This window comes from Sminthopsis crassicaudata, chromosome 1 (genome assembly GCF_048593235.1).
Source record: "Sminthopsis crassicaudata isolate SCR6 chromosome 1, ASM4859323v1, whole genome shotgun sequence".
Classification (NCBI taxonomy): domain Eukaryota; kingdom Metazoa; phylum Chordata; class Mammalia; order Dasyuromorphia; family Dasyuridae; genus Sminthopsis; species Sminthopsis crassicaudata.
Window position 1 is genome coordinate 480,538,565 of NC_133617.1, and position 25,382 is coordinate 480,563,946.

General features: G+C 35.0%; 1 protein-coding gene and 1 pseudogene across 2 annotated transcripts in view; both read right to left on the reverse strand.

Annotated features, from left to right (window-relative positions):
* Window positions 1-25,382, reverse strand: part of MAD1L1 (mitotic arrest deficient 1 like 1) — an 862,777-nt gene that overhangs the window by 831,052 nt on the left and 6,343 nt on the right. For both annotated transcript variants that reach the window (XM_074281152.1, XM_074281151.1), the window contains exons 2-7: window positions 21,736-21,875; window positions 15,643-15,783; window positions 13,552-13,731; window positions 12,510-12,634; window positions 1,554-1,635; window positions 662-792 (exon numbers count right to left, since the gene is read on the reverse strand). In XM_074281152.1, the coding sequence (XP_074137253.1) occupies window positions 662-792; window positions 1,554-1,635; window positions 12,510-12,634; window positions 13,552-13,731; window positions 15,643-15,783; window positions 21,736-21,861 (785 nt within the window). In that variant the 5' untranslated portion in view covers window positions 21,862-21,875. The remainder of the gene's footprint in view (window positions 1-661; window positions 793-1,553; window positions 1,636-12,509; window positions 12,635-13,551; window positions 13,732-15,642; window positions 15,784-21,735; window positions 21,876-25,382) is intronic.
* LOC141550469 (small ribosomal subunit protein uS3-like) lies at window positions 9,661-12,164 on the reverse strand (annotated as a pseudogene).

Consider the following 25,382-nt stretch of genomic DNA (forward strand, 5'->3'; position numbering starts at 1 on the left):
ACAACAAGCAATAAATGTCTATCATATATAAAGTATAATTAAGAGACTTTTGAAATAGTCCAGGGCAACAATGTTTCAAGGCCTGAACTAGCGTGTAGACTGGAAAATAGAAAAAGAGAACCAAGATGCTGTAAAGACATAATCTAAAAGACTTAAGTGACTATATTTGGGGGATGAGAGAGATGGAAAAATCAAGAATGACTACAAAGTTTAGCCTAAAGGCGGAGAATGATAGCTATCTTCAAGTAGTTGTTGAAGAATTATTATGTCAATAGGACTGGTTTTTCTTGACCCCAAAGAACAGAATTAATATCAAATTTGTCTTTGATAGGCCAGTTATCTTTGCCCATTTTATTAAGACACAGATTTCAGTTATTAATGACTAGAGCTGTCTAAAAGTGATATGGACTCTCTTAGGAGAAAATAGTTTTTTTTAATTACTGGAAATCTTCAAGCAGAAACAACACTCAAAACACTTAGCTAGAAAAAAAAAAAAAAAACACTTAGCTAGGATGTGGAAAAGGACCTCCTAAATGATGTGGGTAAGATATGTTTGTGATCTCAGAGGTCCTACCTGAGATTTTAGGAAATTTAAATAATAATCTGAGAAACAAAAGGCTTTAGAATTTCTGTTTCCAACAGACTATTCTTCCTCCATTACCTCAAGTAGGCATTTTCCTCCCTTAATTGCTTCACTTCCCTCTCCATCTTTGGGAATCGTACAAGTTCTGACTTCATGTTCTTCACAATGGCAGCATCCTGCTCCTGCATAGATAGCTTCTGTTCCAATTCCTAAGAAAACCAGAGACCCAAAAGAGATGAAACAAAGGGGCACTGAAGACCTGCTGATGAACTACTAAACTTTAGCAAATTCCTTTTTCAATATCAATAAATCATATTGTACTTTATAAAATCACATAGTGCTACTGACTGAAAATCAGGATAAAAATTTTGATTAATTTTTCAAACAATGGGGTTGTATCTATTTTGATGCAACTACAAAAACCTAATCCAATTATTTCTAGATGTCTTAATAACGTTAGAGGTATACTATGTGATTATTAGCAAAGCAAAGATAACTGGCCCAAAGACAAATTTGGCCTCAATAGCCAAATTGGTCTCATTAGTCAAATCTTTAATTCATTGGCCATGGACTCAAAATTCATGCATTCCAAAAAATTAAAATTCATCAATTTTATTTCCCTTCAAAAAAGATATGTTCATTGATTACATATTTGTCTGTGCAAAGAGGTACTTAATATTTCTATATGAGCTGCAATTAATCTAATACTATAGATCTGAGACAGCCCAATCTAATACAGGACTAACTAAAACATATTTCTGAATTATCTTTCAGAAATACCAAGTCCTTGAGACTTACATCAACTGATGCTGAGTGAAAAGAACAGAACCAGAAGGGAGGGGATAATTTGGAAAAATGAATAAAAAAAAAAAAAAAGAAATACCAAGTCCACCTATTTGTAATGTCTATAAAACAAAAACACCTTAACCTAACTTGTAGGGAAAAGGAAACTCATACATATATTACTCACTTTTAATTTCTTTTCACTGTCAGTTATAAGACACTGGTTTGCTTGGAGTTCTAGGACTTTCTGGTTGGCTTCCTGCCATTTTCTGTTCAATAGACAAGAGTGTTACCACATGAATACATGAAGGCATTTCACAAATTAACCATCATTCCCAATATGAAAGTCCATTCAACAGAAATATATTAATAAGATTTCTATGATTTTGGCAAAGCCAGGATTAAGGACAAGCAACAGCTACTGAGTATAAAACAGAATACTTTTTAATATTTTATAAATGCACATGTTTTTAATGCCCCCCAAAATCCTACTTATGACATATATATATATATATATATATATATATATATATATATATATATATATATATATTCACACACACACACACACACTTTACAATAATTACTCAAAATATAACTGGACAATAAGAAATTTTCTATGGAACAAAACAATGAATGGATATGGCCTTTATCAAAAGTTGTCTCTGGTTATCAAACACCACATTTTCTGAGCAATGGCCTAAGCTCTGTCCAAAGATTCAGCTTTGGGATGAGAATGTAATAAAATGTTACTCATGAATCACAGCATATAATAAAAATGACAAGTTATAATAAAAGATTTAAAAGAATATAATTATTGAAACTTTCACATTTGACAAGGCAGGAACACAGAACAGCAGAAATTCCATCAGATCTCAGGAATACCAGTCCCCAAAGGGTAGAAATTTTATACTTCCAGATGAACTAAATGCTAAAGACATTTTTCCCCCCCTGAGGCAATTGGGGTTAAGTGATTTACACAGGGTCACACATCTAGGAAGTGTTAAGTGTCTGAAACCAGATTTGAACTCAGTTCCTCCTGACTTCAGGGCTGGTGCTCTATCTACTGCACCAACTAGCTGTTCCTTCCTTAAAGAAAAACCATTCCATATTATTGCTCTGTAAGAAATGACTAGCAGGAGGAATACAGAGAGGCTTGGAGAAACTTACATCAACTGATGCTGAGTGAAATGAATAGAACCAGAAGATCGCTGTACACTTCAATGTTGTATGAAGATGTATTCTGATGGAAGTGATATCTTCAACATAAAGAAGATCCAACTCACTTCCAGCTGATCAATGATGGACAGAAACAACTACACCCAGAGAAGGAACACTGGGAAGTGAATGTAAACTGTTAACACTACTGTCTATCTATCCAGGTTACTTATACCTTCGGAAGCTAATACTTAATGTGCAACAAGAAAATGGTATTTACACACATATATTGTATCTAGGTTATATTGTAACACATGTAAAATGTATGGGATTGCCTGTCATCAAGGGGAGGGAATAGAGGGAGGGAAGGGATAATTTGGAAAAATGAATACAAGGGATAATGTTATAAAAAAAAATTATTCATGCATATATAATGTCAAAAAAAATTTATAAATAAAATTAAAAAAAAAAAAAAAAGAAAAAGATAAACCATTCCATAATTCATAAAATAAATCCTTGTCATATTACATGCCATCCCCTTGGTGGAAAGGTCCCAAAAATCTTCCAAATCTGACCTTGAAACAACTCTGACCTTAGGATGAAATCTAATATAGTTCAATGGATGAAGAACTTAGAGGAGAAATACATGTAGGACAGGCAAGAGACCCTTGTTTTACTCCAAGATAAAGACAGGAAGCAACAAGTTACAGGCAATCAAACCACCACCATGACTTTGTTTACTATCTCCTCTTAGATCCTGATGAAGATAGTCAAGAACCCTAAGCCCAAAATGCTTGGGAAGAGCAGCAACCCAGTCCTAAGCTACCAGATCTGCTTCTAAACTAGCATCCACTACCATCATCAAAAAAAAAAAAAAAGTAAGATTTCCTAGACTACCAGTCCTGCTTTGCAGCCTTTTCAGCCATCACCTGGAGAACCAATTTCTGTGTAGTCGCCATCTCTACCAATGGCCAAGCCCAGCTGAAACAGTAGGGCCTCCTCAAGAATAGATAGGAGGTACCAAGTATTAGACAACTCCAACCACCATCACATTCTATTAAGGTGTGAACTTCTTTAGGGCAAAAACTTTTTTTTTTTTTTAAATCCCCAGCACTTATAGTTTCTGCCACACAGTAGACAGGCATCATCCCTCAGATCCTGATGGGAGACAGCTCAGGACCCTGAGCCCAAGAGCCTTGGGAATAACAATGCTTCCAGTTCAGTGCCCTCAACCATCATCTTGGGAAGCAACACCCAGAGAAAAGCAGCATAGCAATCACTTCTGGAAATATTATAACCTCAGTCCCTGTAGACAGAAAAGAAAATTTTTGCTACCAAAGTCCTTGGCATTGTCAAACAGTTCAGCATCAGAAAGTGACATAATGTTATCATGTCAATGACATTAAAGAAGAGGAATTACCCATCTGCTTACTGCTGTACTCTAAGGACTACAGGACCTTTCCATCTGACTTGCAGTTGAAACCTTCTGTGTTGTTTTCTCCCTTAAAATGTGAGTTGTTTGAAAGGTGAGAGCTATAGTTTTTATTTGTTTTCCCTCCACTTAGAGTGCTTTGCACATAGTAAACAATAAATGCTTTTTTTATTTTAACAAAAGGTAAAAAACATGCAACAAAATCAAAATCCTCTTAAAAAAACAAACAAACCACAGTCCATACAGTAAAAATATTAACTGGGACATTTCACAGAGTCTCTCCAAAGAAAAGGAAGCAACAATAAAAAGGTGCACAGGGAACATCGAGGTTAGAGCAACAATGACAAGAACTTCCAATATAGTCGCCAATCAGCACCTTAGGTCAACATAATCTATAACAATGGAGCAGAGAGAGGTTCTAAGCTTCTTGGAGGCAAGCTGTCCCAGGATCTAAATTGATATGGAGATTCATTATAGAGTACCATCAACCACCCTACAAGGAAAAGTATGTCCTTCCTGAGAGATCAGAGACCAGAGGAATTATAACAAATCCCTATCCCATTGGAAGCCTCTACTAAGGGATTACCTTCACCACACTCCACTCTCCACTATTTTATCCCAGTGTTCAATAAATACTAAATTCCTGAAGATGATACCAAAAATAGAAGACCTAGCAAATGTGTTGGCAACATGCCCGATCTTTGATAGGTTTCTAAGGAAAATGGGTGCCCTGATCGGAAATTACACTGTAGGAGGTCAATAAGGAAGAATATTTTCTGGAAGAACTTGGATTCTGGCACAGTTCACTGGTATGCAACATGAGACAATACCTTGAATAAATATCAACTCCATGAGCAAAAGGAAATCTCCTGCCTTGACTCAGAGGAAAATGGATAATATCATCAACGTGTCAAGAACAAAGCACAATCATAATCCACTGATATCTGAAAGGCAATTACTCCTATTAACATGAGAAGCATCATGAACAGAAGCAGTTTTCTCCTTCTTAGCTGAAGGGATCATATAATCTCAAACTCTCCACAACATGGATTACCACATCCAGAATGAGAATGGACTCAATTCTTAATTCTGCTATGTTTTTATTCAGGTGTTTCAGTCTTATCCAATTTAGCAATCCCATTTGGGGCTTTCTTAACAAAGATTCTGGAGTGGTTTACCATTTCTTTCTCTATCTCATTTTGGAAATAAAGAACTGAAGAAACAGGATAAAATTACTTGCCCAGAGTTGCACGGCTATTAATTATTTGAAGCTATTGTTGCTGTTGTTTTTTATTTGCTTAGTCTTTTTTTCCCTTTCTTTCTTAAAGTCACAAAAAAAGGATTAAAAAGACCCTTTTTAATCTGATTTTTTTTTTTTACTCACCATGACAAATATGGAAATATGTTTAGACTGCTTTCTGTTTTGGGGAAGGGAGAGGGGGCAGGAGAGGGACAAAAATTTGGAAGACAAGGTTTTGTGAAGGTGAATGTTGAAAACTATTTTTAAATATATTTGGAAAAATAAAATACCATCAAAAATTTGTGATTATAAAAAAATAATTCCTTCATCAATATTGATCATAAAAGGGAAATAAACCGTTTTTTCAAAATATTGTCCAATTCGCTTTCAGTCCCCACACCCTGGCCACTGCCCCAAAATCAGTACAAATAAAAATACTATTTGCAGCATCCCTCAAAGCTCTCTTGTAAGCCAACCATATCATTCAAAACATGGCTATAATGCTATATACCATGATGGAAAAAGGACCATTTAATCCTCTCAATTACAAAAATGTGCCAAGATTTCCATACTCAATTTACTGCAACCTTAATTGACTAATGATCATCAATGTCCAGTTGCACATGTTTCTTTCATTATGGCCAAAGCCATCAGAAAACAAGTAAAAAAGCATCACTCCAAGAGCCAAGTAATCTTAAGGCTCTTGGACTATCAGGAGAGATAAGTATTGTACAAGCCTACACTCACCCAAGAGTCTTAAACAAACATGACCTTGAAAACAACATTTCCATTAAACAATGGAAATCTCCTATGTTCTTCCCATCTTATTAGAAGGATCACATTACATCATGGAATTCCTAATAGGTAATTTTGGACAAAGGCTTATGATGTAATCTATCTGTTCAATAGCAACTAAGTCCAATAAAAGGTCAGCAACTGTTTGTGAAAAGTAGTGCAACAAGTAGCCACTTCCAGCAAATAGAGGTCAACATAATAACTAGGATGAGAATATAATTTCTCCAAAACAAAAGATCAAGTAAGCAGAGTCTACTTTTCTATTGTGGAGGAAAATATGTACTATGCCATTTGTATTTCCCTCAAGCCAAAAATGTAACTAAGCAGGTTGGACCCAAAAATTTCATAGGGTTAATCTCCCATCCTGTATCTCTCACATGATTCATCAACAGATCTAAGGTCTGGTCAATATCATATCATCAATATTATATCATCAACAGAGTGATGGACATCAAAGCCTTCGAGAAAAGTGGCCACCAGAAACTGAGTGGATGCCCATCAATTGGAGAATGGCTGAATAAACTGTAGTATATGAATATTATGGAATATTATTGTTCTGTAAGAAATGACCAGCAGGATGAATACAGAGACGCCTGGAGAGACTTACATGAACTGATGCTGAGTGAAATGAGCAGGACCAGGAGAGCATTATATACTTCAACAGCAATACTACATGATGATCAATTCTGATGCATGTGGTCCTCTTCAACAATGAGATGAACCAAATCAATTCCAATAAAGCAGTAATGAACTGAACCAGTTATGCCCAGTGAAAGAACTCTGGGAGATGACTATGAACCACTATATAAAATTCCCAATCCCTCTATTTTTGCCCGCCTGCATTTTTTATTTTCTTCATAGGCTAACTGTACACTATTGCAAAATCCGATTCTTTTTGTACAGCAAAATAACTGTATGGACATGTATACATATATTGCATTTAACTTATACTTTAAGATACTTAACATGTATTGGTCAACCTGCCATCTGGGGGGAGGGGGTGGGGAGAAGGAAGGGAAAAGTTGGAACAAAAGGTTTTGCAATTGCAAAAATTACCCATATCTTGTAAATAAAAAGCTATAATAATTAAAAAAAAAAAAAGTGGGCCACTAGTGATTGGTCCATGTTTATACTATCAGAAACATATTCATAGTAATCAATTGATACAACAACTTTATTCAGCTTCCTGTAATCTATTACAAAGGTAACATCTGCCTTCTTTAATAGCCACTAACTAGTTATTTTAAGAGGACCTGGTATAACAAAGTATTCCAGTTTCCTTCACCTCCATCACCAAGATTTCACATCCCTCCCCCTAGGCACCCAAAACTGTTTAATATTAAGTACAAGAAGATGGTTCAGCTTACTTCAACGATTTGATCTAATGATATTACTAAGAACCCATATGTACAAAAATGCTTATAATAGCTCTTTTTATAATGGCCAAAAATTGGAAACTTAGGAGAGGTCCATTAACTGGGGAAAGCTGAACAAATTTTGGTATAAAGTAAAACAGAATATTACTGTAGTATAAGAAATGATGGATAGTTTCAGAAAAACCTATGAAAATCTGCATGAACTGATACAGAGTGAAGTAAGCAAATCTAAGAAAAGAATTTAATCATTATTGCAAAAATAAACAATTTTGAAAAAAATCTAAGAAATATGAAATCAATGCACTGACTGATTATGAATCCCACATCTTGACAGACGTAATGGACTAAAAATAGAGAATAAAATACACCTTTTAGGGTATGGGCAATATGAAGATATTTTTCTTGATGTGAATATTTGATAAGTTTTGCAGGGTTTTTTCCCTGCAGATGGGGACAGTAGAAAGGAAGAGAAAATAAATGCTTCTTAACTGAAAAAAGATTTTAAAAAATTAAAACATGTAGTTTAAATAAAGAGCGGGGAAAAGGATGTTGGAAACAACATGGATGCAGTTTACCAAATTAATTTCTTTTAGGAATTTCAACCTCTTTCTTGCTGATTGAGAAATTACAGAGGCAATTCATTTCTATATACTTAAACAGATCTTTAAGATTTTAGGCACCAAGAGACAAAATACAATTGCCTCTAAATGATTTAGTAGGCTTTGCAAGAATCAGTCAACAATGAGCACCTCAAGCCAATGGAATTCTAGAGCCCAGGGAAGTTCTGCATTAGTTCCCACTAACCCTTAATAAACTGATGTTCGTAAGACTTTTTAGACAAGATTCCCTCTTGCTCTTATTAAACCAATATGGCAACATTAATATTATAGGATGATCAATTCTGATGAAGGAGAGGACTATGAGAAATTAATGTGGATCACAATATAACATTCTCACTCTTTTTGCTGTTCACTTGCATTGCTTTCTTACTCATTTACTTTTTTTTTTAATCTGATTTTTCTTGTGCAACAAGAGAATTGTATAAGTATGTTTATACATATTGGATTTAACATATATTTTAATATGTTTAACATATACTGGATTGCTTGCCATCTAGGGGAAAGGGTAGGGAGAAGGAGAAAATCTCACACACAAGGCAATGCAAGGGCCAATGTTGTCAAATTATCTATGCATATGTTTTGAAAAGAAAAAGCTTTAAAAAAAAAAAATTAATGACCTTTATCTAGAGTTCAATTTGTCTGTCAAATGCCACCAATTTTAAACAATAACATAAACTAAGGCCAGTCTAGTGATAAAGCCTTGGGACTAGAAGGAAATGAAATACACAAGGACCATAAAAAGTAAAAATGATTAGGTAGAAAGGATTTAAAAGGATATAATTACTACAAATAGATACTGATATCTTATGTCTCCACATTCACCAGGAGTAAGGGAACTACACCATATCTCAGATACTCTCACTCCCCATTGGCAAAATTTTTTATATATCTTAATTCTCCAGAATTAGCAAATCCTGAGAAAAGCATCCTTACCTTAACCAGCTACCCACAGGTATTTCACTAAGTGACAAAAATGTTCTAGTAAGTTTAAAAGATTTTCTTAACAAAATATTAACGATTAAATCATTTATCACCAATACAACATGGCTCTGACCACAATAAAGACGCCTATTTCCCAATTTCAAAGTAAGCCAGGATGATGAATGAAGCAAGGATTCCTCTATCTGCTAAAACCTATGGATCTCATCTCAGAATGATGTTCTTAAGTGCATAAAATAAAACACATAGGATTATAAAGGAAACCACTTAGACTGAAATACAGCTATCTATCTAAATCTATATCTATATCTAGATATACATATTTTAATGAGTTCATGGACCCCAGGCTAAGAATTCTTGCTCTGCAGGTTAGTGGTCTTTACAAATAATGTTTCACTGTAAATTTAGCAAAGCCTGGTTGGATAATGCATTGTAAACCAAATCATAATTTTGTTTTCCTTGCATGCTCTTAAACATATAAAATAATGTACTGTTGTATTCTCCCTCCCAAAAAAGAAATCTATTATTGTAACAAAGAGACAAAAACTTTTATTTATAAATAAGGAAAGAGAAATCATTGGATACCTTTTTCTTAAAATAAAGGGCACTTTATGGATCATGATATTTATCAATCAACCTAAAGTAACAAGAAATTTTCTTTGCCTTGAGATTGCCAATAAAAATACATGAGTCTGAAGTTGTGACACTATAGTAATAGTCAAATATTATAATAATTTTTTGTTGTTGTTGTTTTAAAAAATATTTTATTAAAGATCTTTACAGAAGAACTTCGGGCACACCATTCACAGAGTCCTGTTACGCAGTGGTCACAGGCTGGGACATAGCTGGTTGCTCTGCCTTCCCACTCTTCTGCTCTGAGATGGGGGTAGTAGAAGAATCTCATCCTTGGGTTCTATGATGCTCACATGGTCAGGCAGGGGTTTCTTAGGGCCAATCTTGCCACTTGGGTCCCAGGGCAACATGATTTTGACTTTAATTCCCAATACACCCTGTCTGAGGAGGACGTGGCACAGCTGTGTCGACGTAGTAGTAGACGGGATCTCCACTGTGGATCATGAGACTGTCCACAAATTTCATGGACTTGGCCCTCTGGCCTCGGAGCTTACCAGAAACCACCACCTGGCATCCCTTTGCTCCACTCTCCATAATGAAGAGGAGAACACCATAGCAGGCCCTACACATGGCAAGACCTCCTAGGAGTTTGCAGCGCAGGGACTCGGCCTGAGCAATAGCACAAAGGCCTCTGGTGGCCACCTTCTCAGCATCCAGCTCTACGCTGCCTTCAGGGAAGCCAAACCTCTTCTGAACAACAGCTATCAGTTAACGAATGCGGCAACCTTTCTCCCCAAGGACATTCTGAGTCCTGGTGGCCAAAATGATGATTTCTGCTCTGGTCAGGGTAATGCGCATTTCCACCCAGAATAGCCATCCTCAGCCAGTTCCCTGGTGAGGAACTCATTCAGCTCGGCTTTGAAGATGCCATCGGATACTAACTTCCTCTTCTTGGAGATCTGCAGCGCCATCTTGCACCAACAGGAGATCATAATAATTTGTAATCCCAGTAACATATATGTATATATTCCTTCCAGCAATACAGCCCGACTTTCTCTCCCTCTCCTTTCTGTACAATTTTTATACATATCCTCTCATAAGCTTGTGAAGGGAGACTCATACAGTGTACTCAGGGCCCTTCCTTATTTTCTTCACATCTCAAGGACCAGCGAAGCACATAGATTATTTTATCCATCACTCTCTTCATCAGCCAAGCCCCTCTTTATTGATCATACATTTCTTTCTATGTTATCTTTTACTCTAGTTATGGTAAGTAAAGATAAATAAAGTTCAACAAAATGTTTTTCCATAAAATTTATAACAGTACCACAGATTTTTTAATGAAGTAAATAAATAGGAATGCATCTTCTTTAAATGAGGTAGTTCTTGAATTTTGCAGACTAACAAAAAAGCTTTTCAATTCCTTTCAGGTTCCACCACCCAGAAGAAAATGTTAATGAACAAATTACAGACATCTCTTAAAGGTCACTCACTCTGATATTCTGGTCCTCTAACATGATGTTAAAGCAATGCATTCACAAATGTGAAAATTTGCAAGAAACCACAATGGCTTCTGAATTCTGGAATGGATGGAATTATAAAGGGCTACAAGTAATTTAGTTATGAAACATACCTAAGATCGTGGCATGTTAAAATTCTGTTTAACATTGGCGAACTATGCAGAATCAGCAGCAACCCTACCTTTGCCAGATAACCCAAAAGTATACCCTTTATTGATGCTGTCCAAGTTTTTTTTAAAATAGTAATGTAAAAGGGACTCCAATAAACTAAATTTTAAATTATATTTAATTATCAATAGCATAAAATCAGATGTCAAATCATCTTTCCACTTAATAAAATAACGCAAAGCACCTGAATTTTAAAGGTTGTTTAATCAAAATCATTGATAAAAAGAGAAGTTACAATCACTAGCTGGTGATTGTATCTATGTAAACTAATTTGGTTGTACTTCTACTGCTGTGTATATAAACTGAAATAAACTACTCTTTAAGAAGGAAGTTGTTTTGGGGGGTGGCAGAATCCATGTTTTCTTTTGAAACATGACTTCTACTAAAATGTTTCATCTAATTTCACGTGTGCCTTGACAATGCAGGAGTAAGGAGGGAGGAAGAGAGAGCATCTGGAACTCAAAGTTTTAAAAACAAATATAAAAAATTGTTTCACAAGTAAAATATTAAAGAAAAATAAAAGCAAGAAAGGAAAGAATATACATTGCTTGAGAGTAGAGATTTTTTTTTTTTAACCTTTCTTTACAACCTCAACACTTAAGCATTATGCCTGACACATAGTATTTAATAAATGCTTGTTGAATGACTTGCTGGCATTACATAATTCTATTGACTTCTCATACTTGTAAAATCTTAATACTGGAAAAAAGAAGAACAGCTAGATGGCATAGTGGATAGAGCACCAGCCCTGAAGTCAGGAGGACCTGAGTTCAAATCCAGCCTCAGACACGTAATACTTACTAGCTGAAAGACCCTGGGCAAGTCATTTAACCTCAGTTGCCTCACCAAAAAATAACAACAATAATAATAATTTTTTACAATCTAAATCTACTACACAACAAAATTGGATCTTAGCCCATAGAACTAGTTAATAATGATGATAAAAGTTTAAGATTAGTTATCATTAATACAATAACTAAAAATAATTTAGGTTTAAGCTTTTTCTATGAATGTATTATAAGATTTTCATAACCTAATTTTAGTAAATCATGTGGGCTTTACTCACTCATAACAGATAGGGAAAAAACCAAGTATACATGTATGAGTTAGAATAAAAAACAATTTCTTTTTCTTTTTCTACATAATGGTAGGATCCAAAATTTTACAGAATTTTATCATGCAGTTAGAAAAAAGAAAAGCCTTTCTTTAACCAATAGAAAACAAAATCCATGAAAGAAATTCCCCTTCAAAGCATCTACAAAGAGGCAACAAGTTGTTTGTTTGTTTTTTTCCTGAAAGGGTTCCTGTTATGCTATACTCACTTGTGTTGTACATCTAACTGCTCAATCAGCTCCTGTTTCTGGGATTCCAAGTTTTTCACTTGCATTTCCTGGTTCATTATATTCCATTGCAACTCAGAAATTTTTCCCTTTAATTCACTGATGGTCTGGATCCAAAAAGAAAAGAAAAAAAGAAACAAAATGCCAAGACCATCATGTTAACTAATTATTAAGGCAGAATGTGCTGTTATGAAACATTGATACAAAGATGAAGTCACTCATCAAAAAGGACAGGCAGATAGGGAAACCCCCCCCAAAAAAAAAAAGAGGCCACAAAGAAAGCCCATCACTTTTAATCTGTCACTTGAGTTTTCAGATTTTTTTTCTCATTGGCAGGATCAAAAACATTCTCCTCAGTAAGAATATGCAGTGGAAAAATGAGCTGGCTCCCACTGTGAGGAACAATTTCTCTGCCCAAAGATTCTATTTTAGAGGAGTGCCTACTTACATTACAAGCAAGAATCATCTAGAAAGTAACAATAAAGAAGCAGAGTTGGTTTGCATTAATTCACTGCAAGTCAACATTAACCCCCCCCCCCAGCTCCAATCTTGCTCTTCTTATATCAGCATTCATTCTGAAAAATGAATGCTAAGTATATTCTCCTTTCCATGCCAAGATTAAAATAACCTTTAGGCAGCATCCAAATGGCCATTAAGATGAGCCAGAAGGAATACAGATGGTTTGCCATCATTTTTTTCCCTTCCTTGATTTTTTTTTCCCTTCATTTCCCTTCAGAACCAACAAATTCTTGTTAAAATGGCAGAGTCTTTGATGAGCCACTTAAATATTAACATGGTACCTATTCTAATTTCAGAATCCTTGGTGCTCTGAAGTTATCACATGCTAAAAAGGAAATAGAAGTCTCCACTCCCTCACTCCTATGTAACCTTTGTAAAGTGAATTAACCTCTCCTGGAAGAGAGTTTGAACTTTCTGTCAAATGAATTATATGATCCCTAAATTTTCTTCCAATTTTAACTCCCATGATCTGGAAATATGATCTACAATATTTTCAAAGACTCACCTGATTAGCTTCTGCTAACTTGTTCTCTTTCTCCTGCAGCTTCTTGTTTGCTGTGTCCAGATCCTGTTTACATGACCTATTGATTTCATTCTGTTCCTTCAATTTCTTCTCAGTTTCCACCTCTCTTTCCTGGAGCTGTTTGATACGGGTCAAGAGTTCCTGGTTACGGTCAGCCTCCCTCTATAAATGAGGAAAAATAACTTCCATTCAATTCTATAGAAAAGAATCCAGGGGAGAAATAGTTTCTAAGTCTATGTCACTGTCAATTCAGAATGCCCTATACAACAAAGAAGAAAACAAGTCACTACAGTAACACTTTTTGTGATGGCGAAGAGCGGAAATATAGAAGCTACCCGTCAGGGAATAGTCAAACAAACTATGGTGCATAAATGTAATGGAATACTGTTAAGCTGAAAGAAATGACATGTTTGATGAACATAGAGAAACATGGAAAGATCTATATGAACTGATGCAGAGAAGTAAGAACTAAGAAAACAATACATGTAATGACCACAATAATGTAAAAATCAAGTGAATAATGAAAAACACAAAGAACAAGCATAGTTTCAAAAAAAAAGAAAAAACATCTTCACTCTACCCTTTCACAGAGGTAGGATGTCCACATTACATATTACATATGTTTCCAGATTTTTTTAATGCATTTATTAGTTTTGCTGATTTTTCCTTTTCCCTTACTTTTATTTTCTTTAAAAAAATATTTGTTATATAGGAAGATTCTGTAGGAAAGAGAAAAGAAATTTTGGTAATATAAAAAAGTCAATAAAAATTTATTTACAGAAAAATCTGGCATTCTTTTAGAAGAGGAAACAGAATATAAGATTAGATGATTTCAAAAATATCACATAACTAGTAAATTAGAGAAAAAAGACAAAACCTCAGTTTAATTCCCAGTCCAGTTCCTTTTCCATTCCTCTCCATGGGAAAAAGACTACAGGGAAAGTTATCAAACTCTTCAATCCACTTTCCATACTCAAAAAAGGAGTACTCCCAGCAGCTACTCTGCTAGGAAACTGAACTGCTAAAGCTGAACCAAAATGCCAGAAAAATCCATTAACACACAAACTTTGAAGAGAACAAGGCATAGCCAGGGGAATGACACAAAGGCGTAACACTTTTTGGTCTAGGTCTCACAGTTTATGCCAATTCAAGCTAATTGAAAGCCAGGGCCTTCATAAGAAATCATTACCAGGGAAGAACATTATCTGGGTTCTTAAAAAAAAAAAAATCAAATTAATATCACACTGTGACTATTTTCACTGTTTTTATAGTGACCAAGCAAGAAAAAGTGTGCCTATTCATTTATAAAAGAAGACAGCAAAAACTTCCTCAGAGAAAAAGTGATTGGGAGGCAGAAGAAGAGCCCAAGACTTTGTAATCCAATTCTCGCCTTTCAACCCTGACTGCATTTCTGCTAAAATTGATTAGCAATTATTGAAAAACCCATAGCAAATTGCTCTGCTAATCAAAGCAAATCAAGTCAGGGATTTACATAGTAAAAGAGGATTATGGCCCATCACCTCAGAGGAGCTAAGGAATCACAGCCCAGTCTGTTACTCTGAAGGGCTCTGTCACCAATGAGGCAGAATGCAAGATTGTTCATGGATGGAACGAGAGGATTCTTCTACAGGCATCTACCTTTTCTATTACATATACTATGTCTGCCAATACTTCTGTTATTTTCCCAGAGGATAGAAGAATGCCAGGAGGTCAAATCCTAGACACAGCTGCCTACTTAAGCAATATAGCTCATAAACCCATAAGGACATTCAACTCAAAAACTTTCAAAGTCATCATTTAGGCTTCATTTCCTCTCATGTGGGTGCTGGAGTTGTCACCATTCCAACTCATCACTGTCAAGGATCCGAAGCATTTCCAATTACCTAAGCCATTTAAATAATTGGCCCTGAGGAAGAATGCCTAAGTGTTCCAGACCCAAAGCTCCTCTGGCTGCAGGCTGTCATGTCACTGTGGGATTTTTCAGCTGACTGAGCACTTATTTATTTGGCAGGTATCATACAAGATCCCAATTCTCTCAAGAGGCTTATCTAGAAATGGTTAGCTCACACCCACCTCATAATTCCTGGCATTAGTTGTTGCTGCTTTTTCAAGTTCAACTCGAGCCCTTTTGTGGCTCAACTCCATCTGTATCTTCTCCCGTTCTACCTGGATCAGGTGAGATTTCGAACGGATCTGCTCAGCTCTTTCTTCCAACTGTGGACATCATAGAAGCACAGAATGGCAGAATGTAAATGTTGGAAGGGATCTCAGAGGCCATCTAGTCCAATCCATACATGAAAGGAAACCCTACTATACCAAACCTGTCCCCACAAAAGACATGCAAGGAGCAGGGAACTCATCACTTTGGGCCTACTACTCCACTTTTGGATAGCTCTAAGTTTTAGGAAGTTTGTTGTTGTTTTTTTTCAATACCAAAACTAAGTTTGACTCAAGCTCTTCCACCCATCACAATTGTTTCAGTCCTCTAGAGGATGTTTAGAAAGGTAACCCCTGTTCAACATCCATTCTTTCAGGTGCTTGAAAAGAGTCCAAAAAAAAGCTTTATCTACTGCAGACCAAAGATCCCTACACTTCCCTCAATCAATCCTCATATCACATGGACTCACAGTCCTTCACCATCTTGATTGACCTCCTCAAAACACTTTTCTGTTAATCTGTATCTCTCTTAAACTGTAATGCTAAGAATCAAACACAGTACTCCAGATGACATATAACCTGGGCAAAATACAATGAGACTATCACCTCACTTATTCCTAGGAGCTAGCCTCCTTTAATGAAGACTAAGAGGACATTAACTTTATGGATAACAGAAAAGTCTGATGTTGAATTATAATGAGCTTGCAGCCCTGTAAAAGTTAGATGTGCTATTTAACCTTATTACATTACTAGCTGCTTAGGGGACAGAAGAAGTGAGGAGAGAGGGAGAAAAAGTTGGAACATAAGGTTTTTAAGGGTAAATGATGAAAAATATTCTCATGTGTATTTTGAAAAATAAAAGGCTATTAGTAAAAAAAAGTTACTAAAGAAAAAAAATTTACATGTGCAAAAATGTTTATAGAAGCTCTTTTCATGGTGGCAAAAAATTGGAAATAGACTCAATTGGAGAATGGCTGAACAAATTTTGGTATGTGAATGTAATGAGATATTATTCTATTGTGCAATAAGAAAGTGATGAGCAAGCAGATTTCAAAAAACCTGGAAAGACTTGTATGAACTGCTGCAAAGCAATTATCAGCAGAACCAGGAAAACACTATACAAAGTAACAGCAATACTGTGTGGCCATCAACTATGAATAACTTAGCTCTTTTCAGCAACACAATGACCCAAGACACCTCAAAAGACTCACAATGGAAAATGCTAGCTATCCAGATAAAGAATGGATGGACTCAGAATGCAGAATGAAGTATAGTCTTTTTCAATTCCTTAATTTTGGGTTGGTTTGTTTGTTTGTTTTCCTCTTAGTCTGTTTCTTTTTTCACAACAGTGACTTATGTGGAAATGTTTTACATGATTGCATATATATAACCCAAACCAAATTTCTCACTATCTTAAGAAGAGGGAAAATGAGAAGGAGGTAGGAGAAAAATTTCAAACTCAAAATCTTATAAAAATGAATGTTTAAAATTGTGTTTACATATAATTGGGAGGAAAATACTATTTAAAACAAAACAAAAACTATGAAAACTTAAAAAAAAAAAAAAAGAAGAAGAAGAAGAAGTTGCAGCTAAATAAAAGAACAGCTCTCAGTTTTGTCCTTGAAGAGGTGATATATTCCCAGAACTATTTTCCTTATAATAGTACTTTAAGTTTAAAGCAAAGTGCCATATATATATGTATTTATTCTACCCTCACGGGAATTCTGGGAGGGGGGAAAATTACTATTATTATTTCCATCTTAGAGGAGAATAAAGTGAGACTGACAGAAGTAACTTGTAACAAGTAGTAAGTATCCCAGACAGGATTTGAATTTAAGTCTTTCTGAACAGAAACACTTTACCAGACCCATCATTTAATCCAGCAGTGCTTCCTATAACCAAAAGTAAAAAGACTACAATGAAACTCACTATATAGACCTTGAAAGTAGAAGATACCCATGGCAGAAGGAGAGTAACTCACTTCATTTATGAAAAAGGCATTTTTCATCCCCTAACATCTCCTCTCTTTTCATTAGGGTTAAATCAAAGCAGTTCAGGTGGTAGAGTTCAGCCATTTCTGTCCAACACAAGAGAAAGGTATAAAACCTTTTGGAAGGACAGCTTGGAGTAGTGGATAAAGCACTTTTACTTAGTGCTGAAGGGCCTTTTTTTGAATCCCAGCACTACCAATTACACCTGTGTGACTTTAGCAAGACACTTTATCTTTCTGAATTTATTTCTTTACATGTAAATACTGGGCTGGATCAAATAACCTTTAAGGACATCCTCCAGCAGTTCTAAAGATGTACAACTACACTATTTTTCAGAGAATTACAGAGAAAATTTTTTCAAAAAGTTGTAGAACTAGACAAAATAATAGGCATGTTTAACATGGCAAAAAGAAGAATTAGTGGGCATATAATAAAATGTTTTCAACTATTTCAAAAGGATTAGACCTGCTGGGTTTTTTAGATTTTTGCCAGAAAAAGATGATTAGGAGGACGAGATGATTTAACATCATTTCATGTCAGATGGTGGAAGAGATGAAAGACTGAAAGTGATCAGCAAGAGAAAAGGTAGAAGGCAATAAAGAAAAGGAGATATGTGTGATAGCTACCATCAATATCTAAAGTGCTGTCATGCAGAAGAAGAAATATGATTTATTTTATGTTGCTCTGAAGAATTAGGACCAAAGGGTAAGAGCTAGCTACAAGAATGCCAAGCTTTTTAATAACAGAGTTAGATGACAACAAAGCATCCTGACTTCTAAGTCAGTGACCTCATCATCATTAAAGAACTCAAATAGCTATTAGTCAGAAATCTAAGAAAGGTGATTAATGCAACCGAAGGATATTCATTCTGCATAATGTTTTAGAGACTGTGAGACCATTATACTAGTGAAAGGGAAAGGTCCATGTTAGAAAGTGATGACTGCCTAAGCAAGATGGAGGCTAGACAACAAAAAATCCTAAAGAAAAGGCTCAGGAGTGTGAATTTATTCTGTAGGTCTAGCAATCTCTCTAAAATGTAATGTTCTCTGTTGAGGTTTTCTTGGGGTCTCTAGAGGAAGCCTTCATTTCAGTTCAGTAATCACCACAAATGCAGCCAGGTATTAAAGTCCAAATCCTTTATTGTCTCTCTCAAAGTTTTGTCTCCTTTACTTGGGGCTCTGCTAGTTTTCTGGAGGGCAGTCTTGGAGTCAATGGAGAACTGAAGGAGGAGACCCTGCCACCAAGGTGGTATAAAATGGGATGAATTTGTCTGAGTCCAAGGGTTTGGGCTAATGCTCTAGCCTTTAGCCTCCAGCCTTATGTCCACTTGTCTCTGAATCTCTGAATCTTCCTGACTGAGGTTTCTAGCTTATATATGCTCCACACTGATTACAAACCAATAATTATATCACTAGGAAACCATTATTTGTTGTAGGATTAAATCAATGCTAAACTAGATTTAACCACTGTCTCCTCAATTCCACTTACTTAGCACCTTGTTTCATGTTCTGGCCCACAACATCTCCTTGTAGGATTAAATCTGGATCATACTGAACCATGCTAAATTAGATAACTATTGTCTCTTATCAATTCCACTGAATTAGTACCTTATAAGAATCCTTTGTTTTAAGTTCAGAGTTCAGGCCCATAACAATAAGTACTACGATTTTTAGACAGAAGTCCCTGTGACATGATAAAACAATGCTGGTGTTTTGTTTTGCTTTGTTTTCAGTTTGGAAGTGGCGTACAGGACAGCATAAGACAATCCATCTCCCAATTCCAGGCATTTCCTCTCACTGTCATCCATGTCTGAAATGTTGCCCCTCTTCCTCTCCTTCCCAGCTTCCCTGGCTTCTTTTAAATCCCTGATAAAATCTCAGCTTCCAGACAAGGCCCTTTCCAGGACTCCTTAATTCTAGTCTCTTTCCTCTGTTGATTATTTCTTAATTATATGGTTTATAACTTTTGTACAGTTATTTGCATTATGTCTCTCCAATTAGACTGTGAGGTCCTTGAAAGTAGTGACTTCCTTGTGTCTTTCCTTGTATCTCTGCACTTAGTACAGTGCCAGAAACATAGAAGGCTGTTACAGTAAGGAATAAGCTTTTTATTAAATAAGGAAATGCTTCCTGACCAAACAAGATAGAGACAAGCACATAAGATAACAGACACAATTCTGGTTATATAAAAAGATTTCACATTAACAAAATCAATGAGGCTAAAATTAAAATGCAAGTAGCTAACCAGGGGGAAAAAATATTTGCATCAAATTCCTAATCCCCAGGTTTCTATTTCAAAGGTATAGAAGGTACTAATTTGAAATGTATAAGAAAAATAATCATTCCTCAAATGACAAATGACCAATAAATAGAAATAAGCAGTTTTTAAGGAAAAAAATCCAAGCTATAAATAGCCATAGGAAAAAAATTGCCCAAATCATCAGTAATTCTGGAGTTCTATTTCACGCCAATCAGATTGGCAAAGCTGACAAAAAAAGGAAAATTTCAGGAAAACAGGCTATCAATAAAATGTGTTACAGAGCTATGAATTGATCAAGTCACTCTGAAAAGCAATTTGGAACTATGCCCAAAAATTAACCAACTATACATACTCTTTGACCTAGTAATGCCACTACATGGCCTATATTCCAAAGAAATCAAGGAAAGAGCAAAAAGACCCGTATCTACAGAACTATTTATAGTAGCTCTTTTTATGGTGACAAAGAACTGAAAACTAAGGAGGTTTCCATGAAACGGGAAATGGCTGACCAAATTATAGTATGTAACGGTAATAAAATACTATTGTTCTTGCAAACTGAATGGATGCCCATCAGTTTGGAAATGGCTGAATAAGTTATGATATATGAATGTAATGAAATATTATTGTTCCATAAGAAATGATCAGAAATACAGATAATTTCAGATAGGCCTGCAGAGACTTATATGAATTCATGCTAAGTGAAATGAGTAGAATCAATAGAAGACTGTGATGGTCATGTGATGATCAACTGTGATAGACCTGGCTCTTTTCAATAATGAGATAATTCAGACCAATTCCAATAGACTTGTGATGGATAAAACCATCTATATCCAGAGAGAGGATTATGGGAATTGAATGTGAATCACAATGTAGTATTTACACTTTTATTGTTGTTGCTGTTTGCTTGCTTTTTTTTTTTCTTTTTTTCCCCTTTTGATCTGATTTTTTTTTTTTTGTACAGCATGGTTAATTGAAATATATTTAGAAGAATTGTTCATATGTAATCTATTTTGGATTATTTGCTATCTAGGGAAGGGGAGAGATTGAAAGGGAAAGAAGAAAATTTGGAACAGAAAATTTGCAAGGGTAAATGTTGAAAACTACCTATGCATATATTTTGAAAAATAAAAATCTATTATTATTTTAAAATATACTATTATTCTAAGAAATAATGCAAGGGATAGTTTTAGAAAACTGCAGTCAGAATAATTTATATGTAAGAACAAGACTCTAAGATAAACTACTCCAAAAGACTTTGAGCAAGCAATGACCTATTATGATTCCAGAGGATTGGTGATAATGTATATGCTATCCATTTTCATGACAGAAATGATAATTCCCAAGGTACAAATTTTTAAAGGCATTTTTTTAAACAAAGCCAAGGCAAGGTATTATATTTTCCTTGCCTAGTCTTACTTTTTGTTTTGTTTTGTTTTCAACTTTTAGACAGGAAAGAGGAGAGAAAAACAGATTTTTTTAATTGAAGAAAACTAAAAAAATACATGAAGCAATAGGGACTAGACTATATATTAGCATTGCTTTCTTCCCTTTCTGAATATAGCCTCCATACCTTCTAATTAGTATTGCCACAGAGTTAAAACAAGGTCTTTCGAGGACTGACACAAGAGGTTTATTCAATTCTCTTGATTTTGTCAAGAGACACAAGGGCCTTGGCTCTTACTGGCTTTAGGTAAGGCTAACTCTGAAGCAGTGTTAAATTCTTCAACTACAGTGAACCATAATTCCCACATGTACTCACTTGCATGCTCTGCTGGTACTGTACATTCAGGTTAGATCCTTCCTCCACATCTGGTTTTGAAAGAAAGTTTTCCAAAGTCCTCAGGCAAGAAAGGACAGCAGTACTTTCCTCCTCAAGATTTTCCATGGTCACCGCCTCTCCTATAAAAAGATAAAAGGAAAATAAAGAACATCCTTTATAAATGTCACAAGATCTGCAAGAAATGGAATGAATATTCATTGCCTTTGGGGTGGCCTCAAAATATTGCAATATTCCAATGTTCCTTACATAAATTACTCCAGTATCTTTCACAACATTCCTGTGATCCAGACACTTTAATAAGAAGGAAACTGAAAGAAGCCCAATGAAAAAAAGCAATGGAATTCTACATCACGTCATGGTTGCATGCATGCCTCTTGGGAGCACATGAAAGAGTGATTTAGTTTAGAGCACAATTAAATTACCCTAATGTGATTTCATGCTTTCTGGCTGACAATTCATGAAAATCCTTTATTTTCTCCTTTTTAAATTGCTGTTTCTCAACAGTTATTAAAAGGATAACCTAGATTAGATGAGAAACGTTAATAAATTAGTAAAATTAGTAAATGATAAAAAAAATTATTAATCTCCCTTTTCACGATCTCTACTCAAATTTTGTTTTTGAAAAAAATTACTGGCTGTGTTTGAATATACTATTTCTCAGCTTTACTCTCAATGATAGATATATAGATAGATACTATTATATACAAAAGTTATGTAAGTACAAATTTTTCAACTCCTCTTCTCTCAGAAATCATACCAACTACTTGCCTATTTATTCAGAAAGAGAATTATACCTTCTTCTCTTAATATATTTATTACCTAAAATTTTACAAATAAAGCTATAAACTATGTAACTTTAATGACTAAGAGCTGTAAGAAATATAGCTCTGTTCCTTCATTGAAGATGTGAGGGACTAAGGATGTAAAACAGGGCAAATAGGTCAATATTTAGGCCAGTTTTGCAAAACTTTTTTTTTTCCTCCCCAGGACCAGATGGATTTACATGTGAATTCTACCAAACATTTAAAGAACAACTAACTCCAATGCTATATAAACTATTTGAAAAAAATAGTGATTGAAGGAGTCCTACCAAATTCCTTTTATGACACAGACGTGGTACTGATACCTAAACCAGGTAGATTGAAAACTGAGAAAGAAAACTACAGACCAATCTCCTTAATGAATATTGATGCTAAAATCTTAAATAAGATATTAGCAAAAAGACTTCAGAAAATCATCCCCAGGATAATACACTATGATCAAGTAGGATTTATACCAGGAAGGCAGGGCTGGTTTAATATTAGGAAAACTATTAGTATAATTGACCATATTAATAATTAAATTAATAAAAACCATATGATCATCTCAATAAATGCAGAAAAAGCATTTGATAAAATCCAACATCCATTCCTACTAAAAACGCTTGAGAGTATAGGAATAAATGGACTATTCCTTAAAATAATATTTAAAACCGTCAGTAAACATCATATGTAGTGGCGATAAACTGGAACCTTTCCCTGTAAGATCAGGAGTGAAACAAGGTTGTCCACTATCACCATTACTATTCAATATAGTACTAGAAACTCTAGCCTCGGCAATAAGAACCGAGAAAAAGAGATTCAAGGAATTAGAGTAGGAAATGAGGAAATCAAACTATCACTCTTTGCAGATGACATGATGGTATACTTAGAGAACCCCAAAGACTCTGCTAAAAAGCTATTAGAAATACTTCAGAACTTTAGCAAAGTTGCAGGATACAAAACAAATCTACATAAATCCTCAGCATTTTTATACATTACCAACACAATCCAAGGGCAAGAGATACAAAGAGAAATTCTGTTCAAAATAATTGTCGATAGTATAAAATATTTGGGAATATATCTACCAAAGGAAAGTCAAGAATTATATGAGCAAAATTACGAAACACTTGCCACAAAAATAAAGTCAGATTTAAATAATTGGAAAGACATTGAGTGCTCTTGGATAGGCCGAGCGAATATAATTAAGATGACGATACTCCCCAAACTAATCTATTTATTTAGTGCTATACCAGTCAGACTCCCAAGAAACTATTTTAATAACCTAGGAAAAATAACAACAGAATTCATATGGAACAACAAAAGGTCAAGAATTTCAAGGGAAGTAATGAAAAAAAAATTAAATGAAGGTGGCCTAGCTGTACCTGATCTAGAACTATATTATAAAGCAACAGTCACCAAAACCATTTGGTACTGGCTAAGAAATAGACTAGTTGATAATCAGTGGAACAGGTTAGGTTCACAGGGCAAGATAGTGAATAAAAGTAGCAATCTAATGTTTGACAAACCCAAAGATCCCAACTTTTGGGATAAGAATTCATTATTTGACAAAAACTGCTGGGAAAACTGGAAATTAGTATGGCAGAAAATAGACATGGACCCACATTTAACACCACATACTAAGATAAGATCAAAATGGGTCCAAGATTTAGGCATAAAGAACGAAATCATAAATAAATTAGAGGAACATAGGTCAGTTTACCTCTCAGACTTGTGGAGGAGGAAGGAATTTATGTCCAAAGGAGAACTAGAGACCATTATTGATCACAAAATAGAAAATTTTGATTATACCAAATTTAAAAGTTTTTGCACAAATAAAACTAATGCAAACAAGATTAGAAGGGAAGTAACAAATTGGGAAAAATTTTTACAGGTAAAGATTCTGATAAAGGCCTCATCTCCAAAATATACTGAGAATTGACTTTAATTTATAAGAAATCAAGCCATTCTCCAATTGATAAATGGTCAAAGGATATGAACAGACAATTTTCAGATGATGAAATTAAAACTATTTCCACTCATATGAAAGAGTGTTCCAAATCACTATTAATCAGAGAAATGCAAATTAAGACAACTCTGAGATATCATTACACACCTGTCAGATTGGCTAAGATGACAGGAACAAATAATGATGAATGTTGGAGGGGATGTGGGAAAACTGGGACACTGATGCATTGTTGGTGGAGTTGTGAATCTAACCATTCTGGAGAGCAATCTGGAATTATGCCCAAAAAGTTATCAAAATGTGCATACCCTTTGACCCAGCAGTGCTACTACTGGGCTTATATTCCAAGGAAATACTAAAGAAGGGAAAGGGACTTGTATGTGCTAAAATGTTTGTGGCAGCCCTTTTTTGTAGTGGCTAGAAACTGGAAGATGAATGGATGTCCATCAATTGGAGAATGGCTGGGTAAATTATGGTATATGAATGTTATGAAATATTATTGTTCTGTAAGAAATGACCAACAGAAGGAATACAGAGAGGCTTGGAGAAACTTACATCAACTGATGCTGAGTGAAACGAGCAGAACTAGGAGATCATTATACACTTTAACAATGATACTGTATGAGAATGTATTCTGAGGGAAGTGGATATCTTCAACATAAGGAAGAGCTAATCCAATTCCAATTGATCAATGATGGACAGAATCAGCTACATCCAGAAAAGGAACACTGGGAAATGAGTGTAAACTGTGAGCATTTTTTTTTTGTTGTTTTTCTTCCCAGATTATTTTTACTTTCCGAATACAATTCTTCCTTTGCAACAACAACAAAATTCGGTTCTGCACATATATATTGTACCTAGGA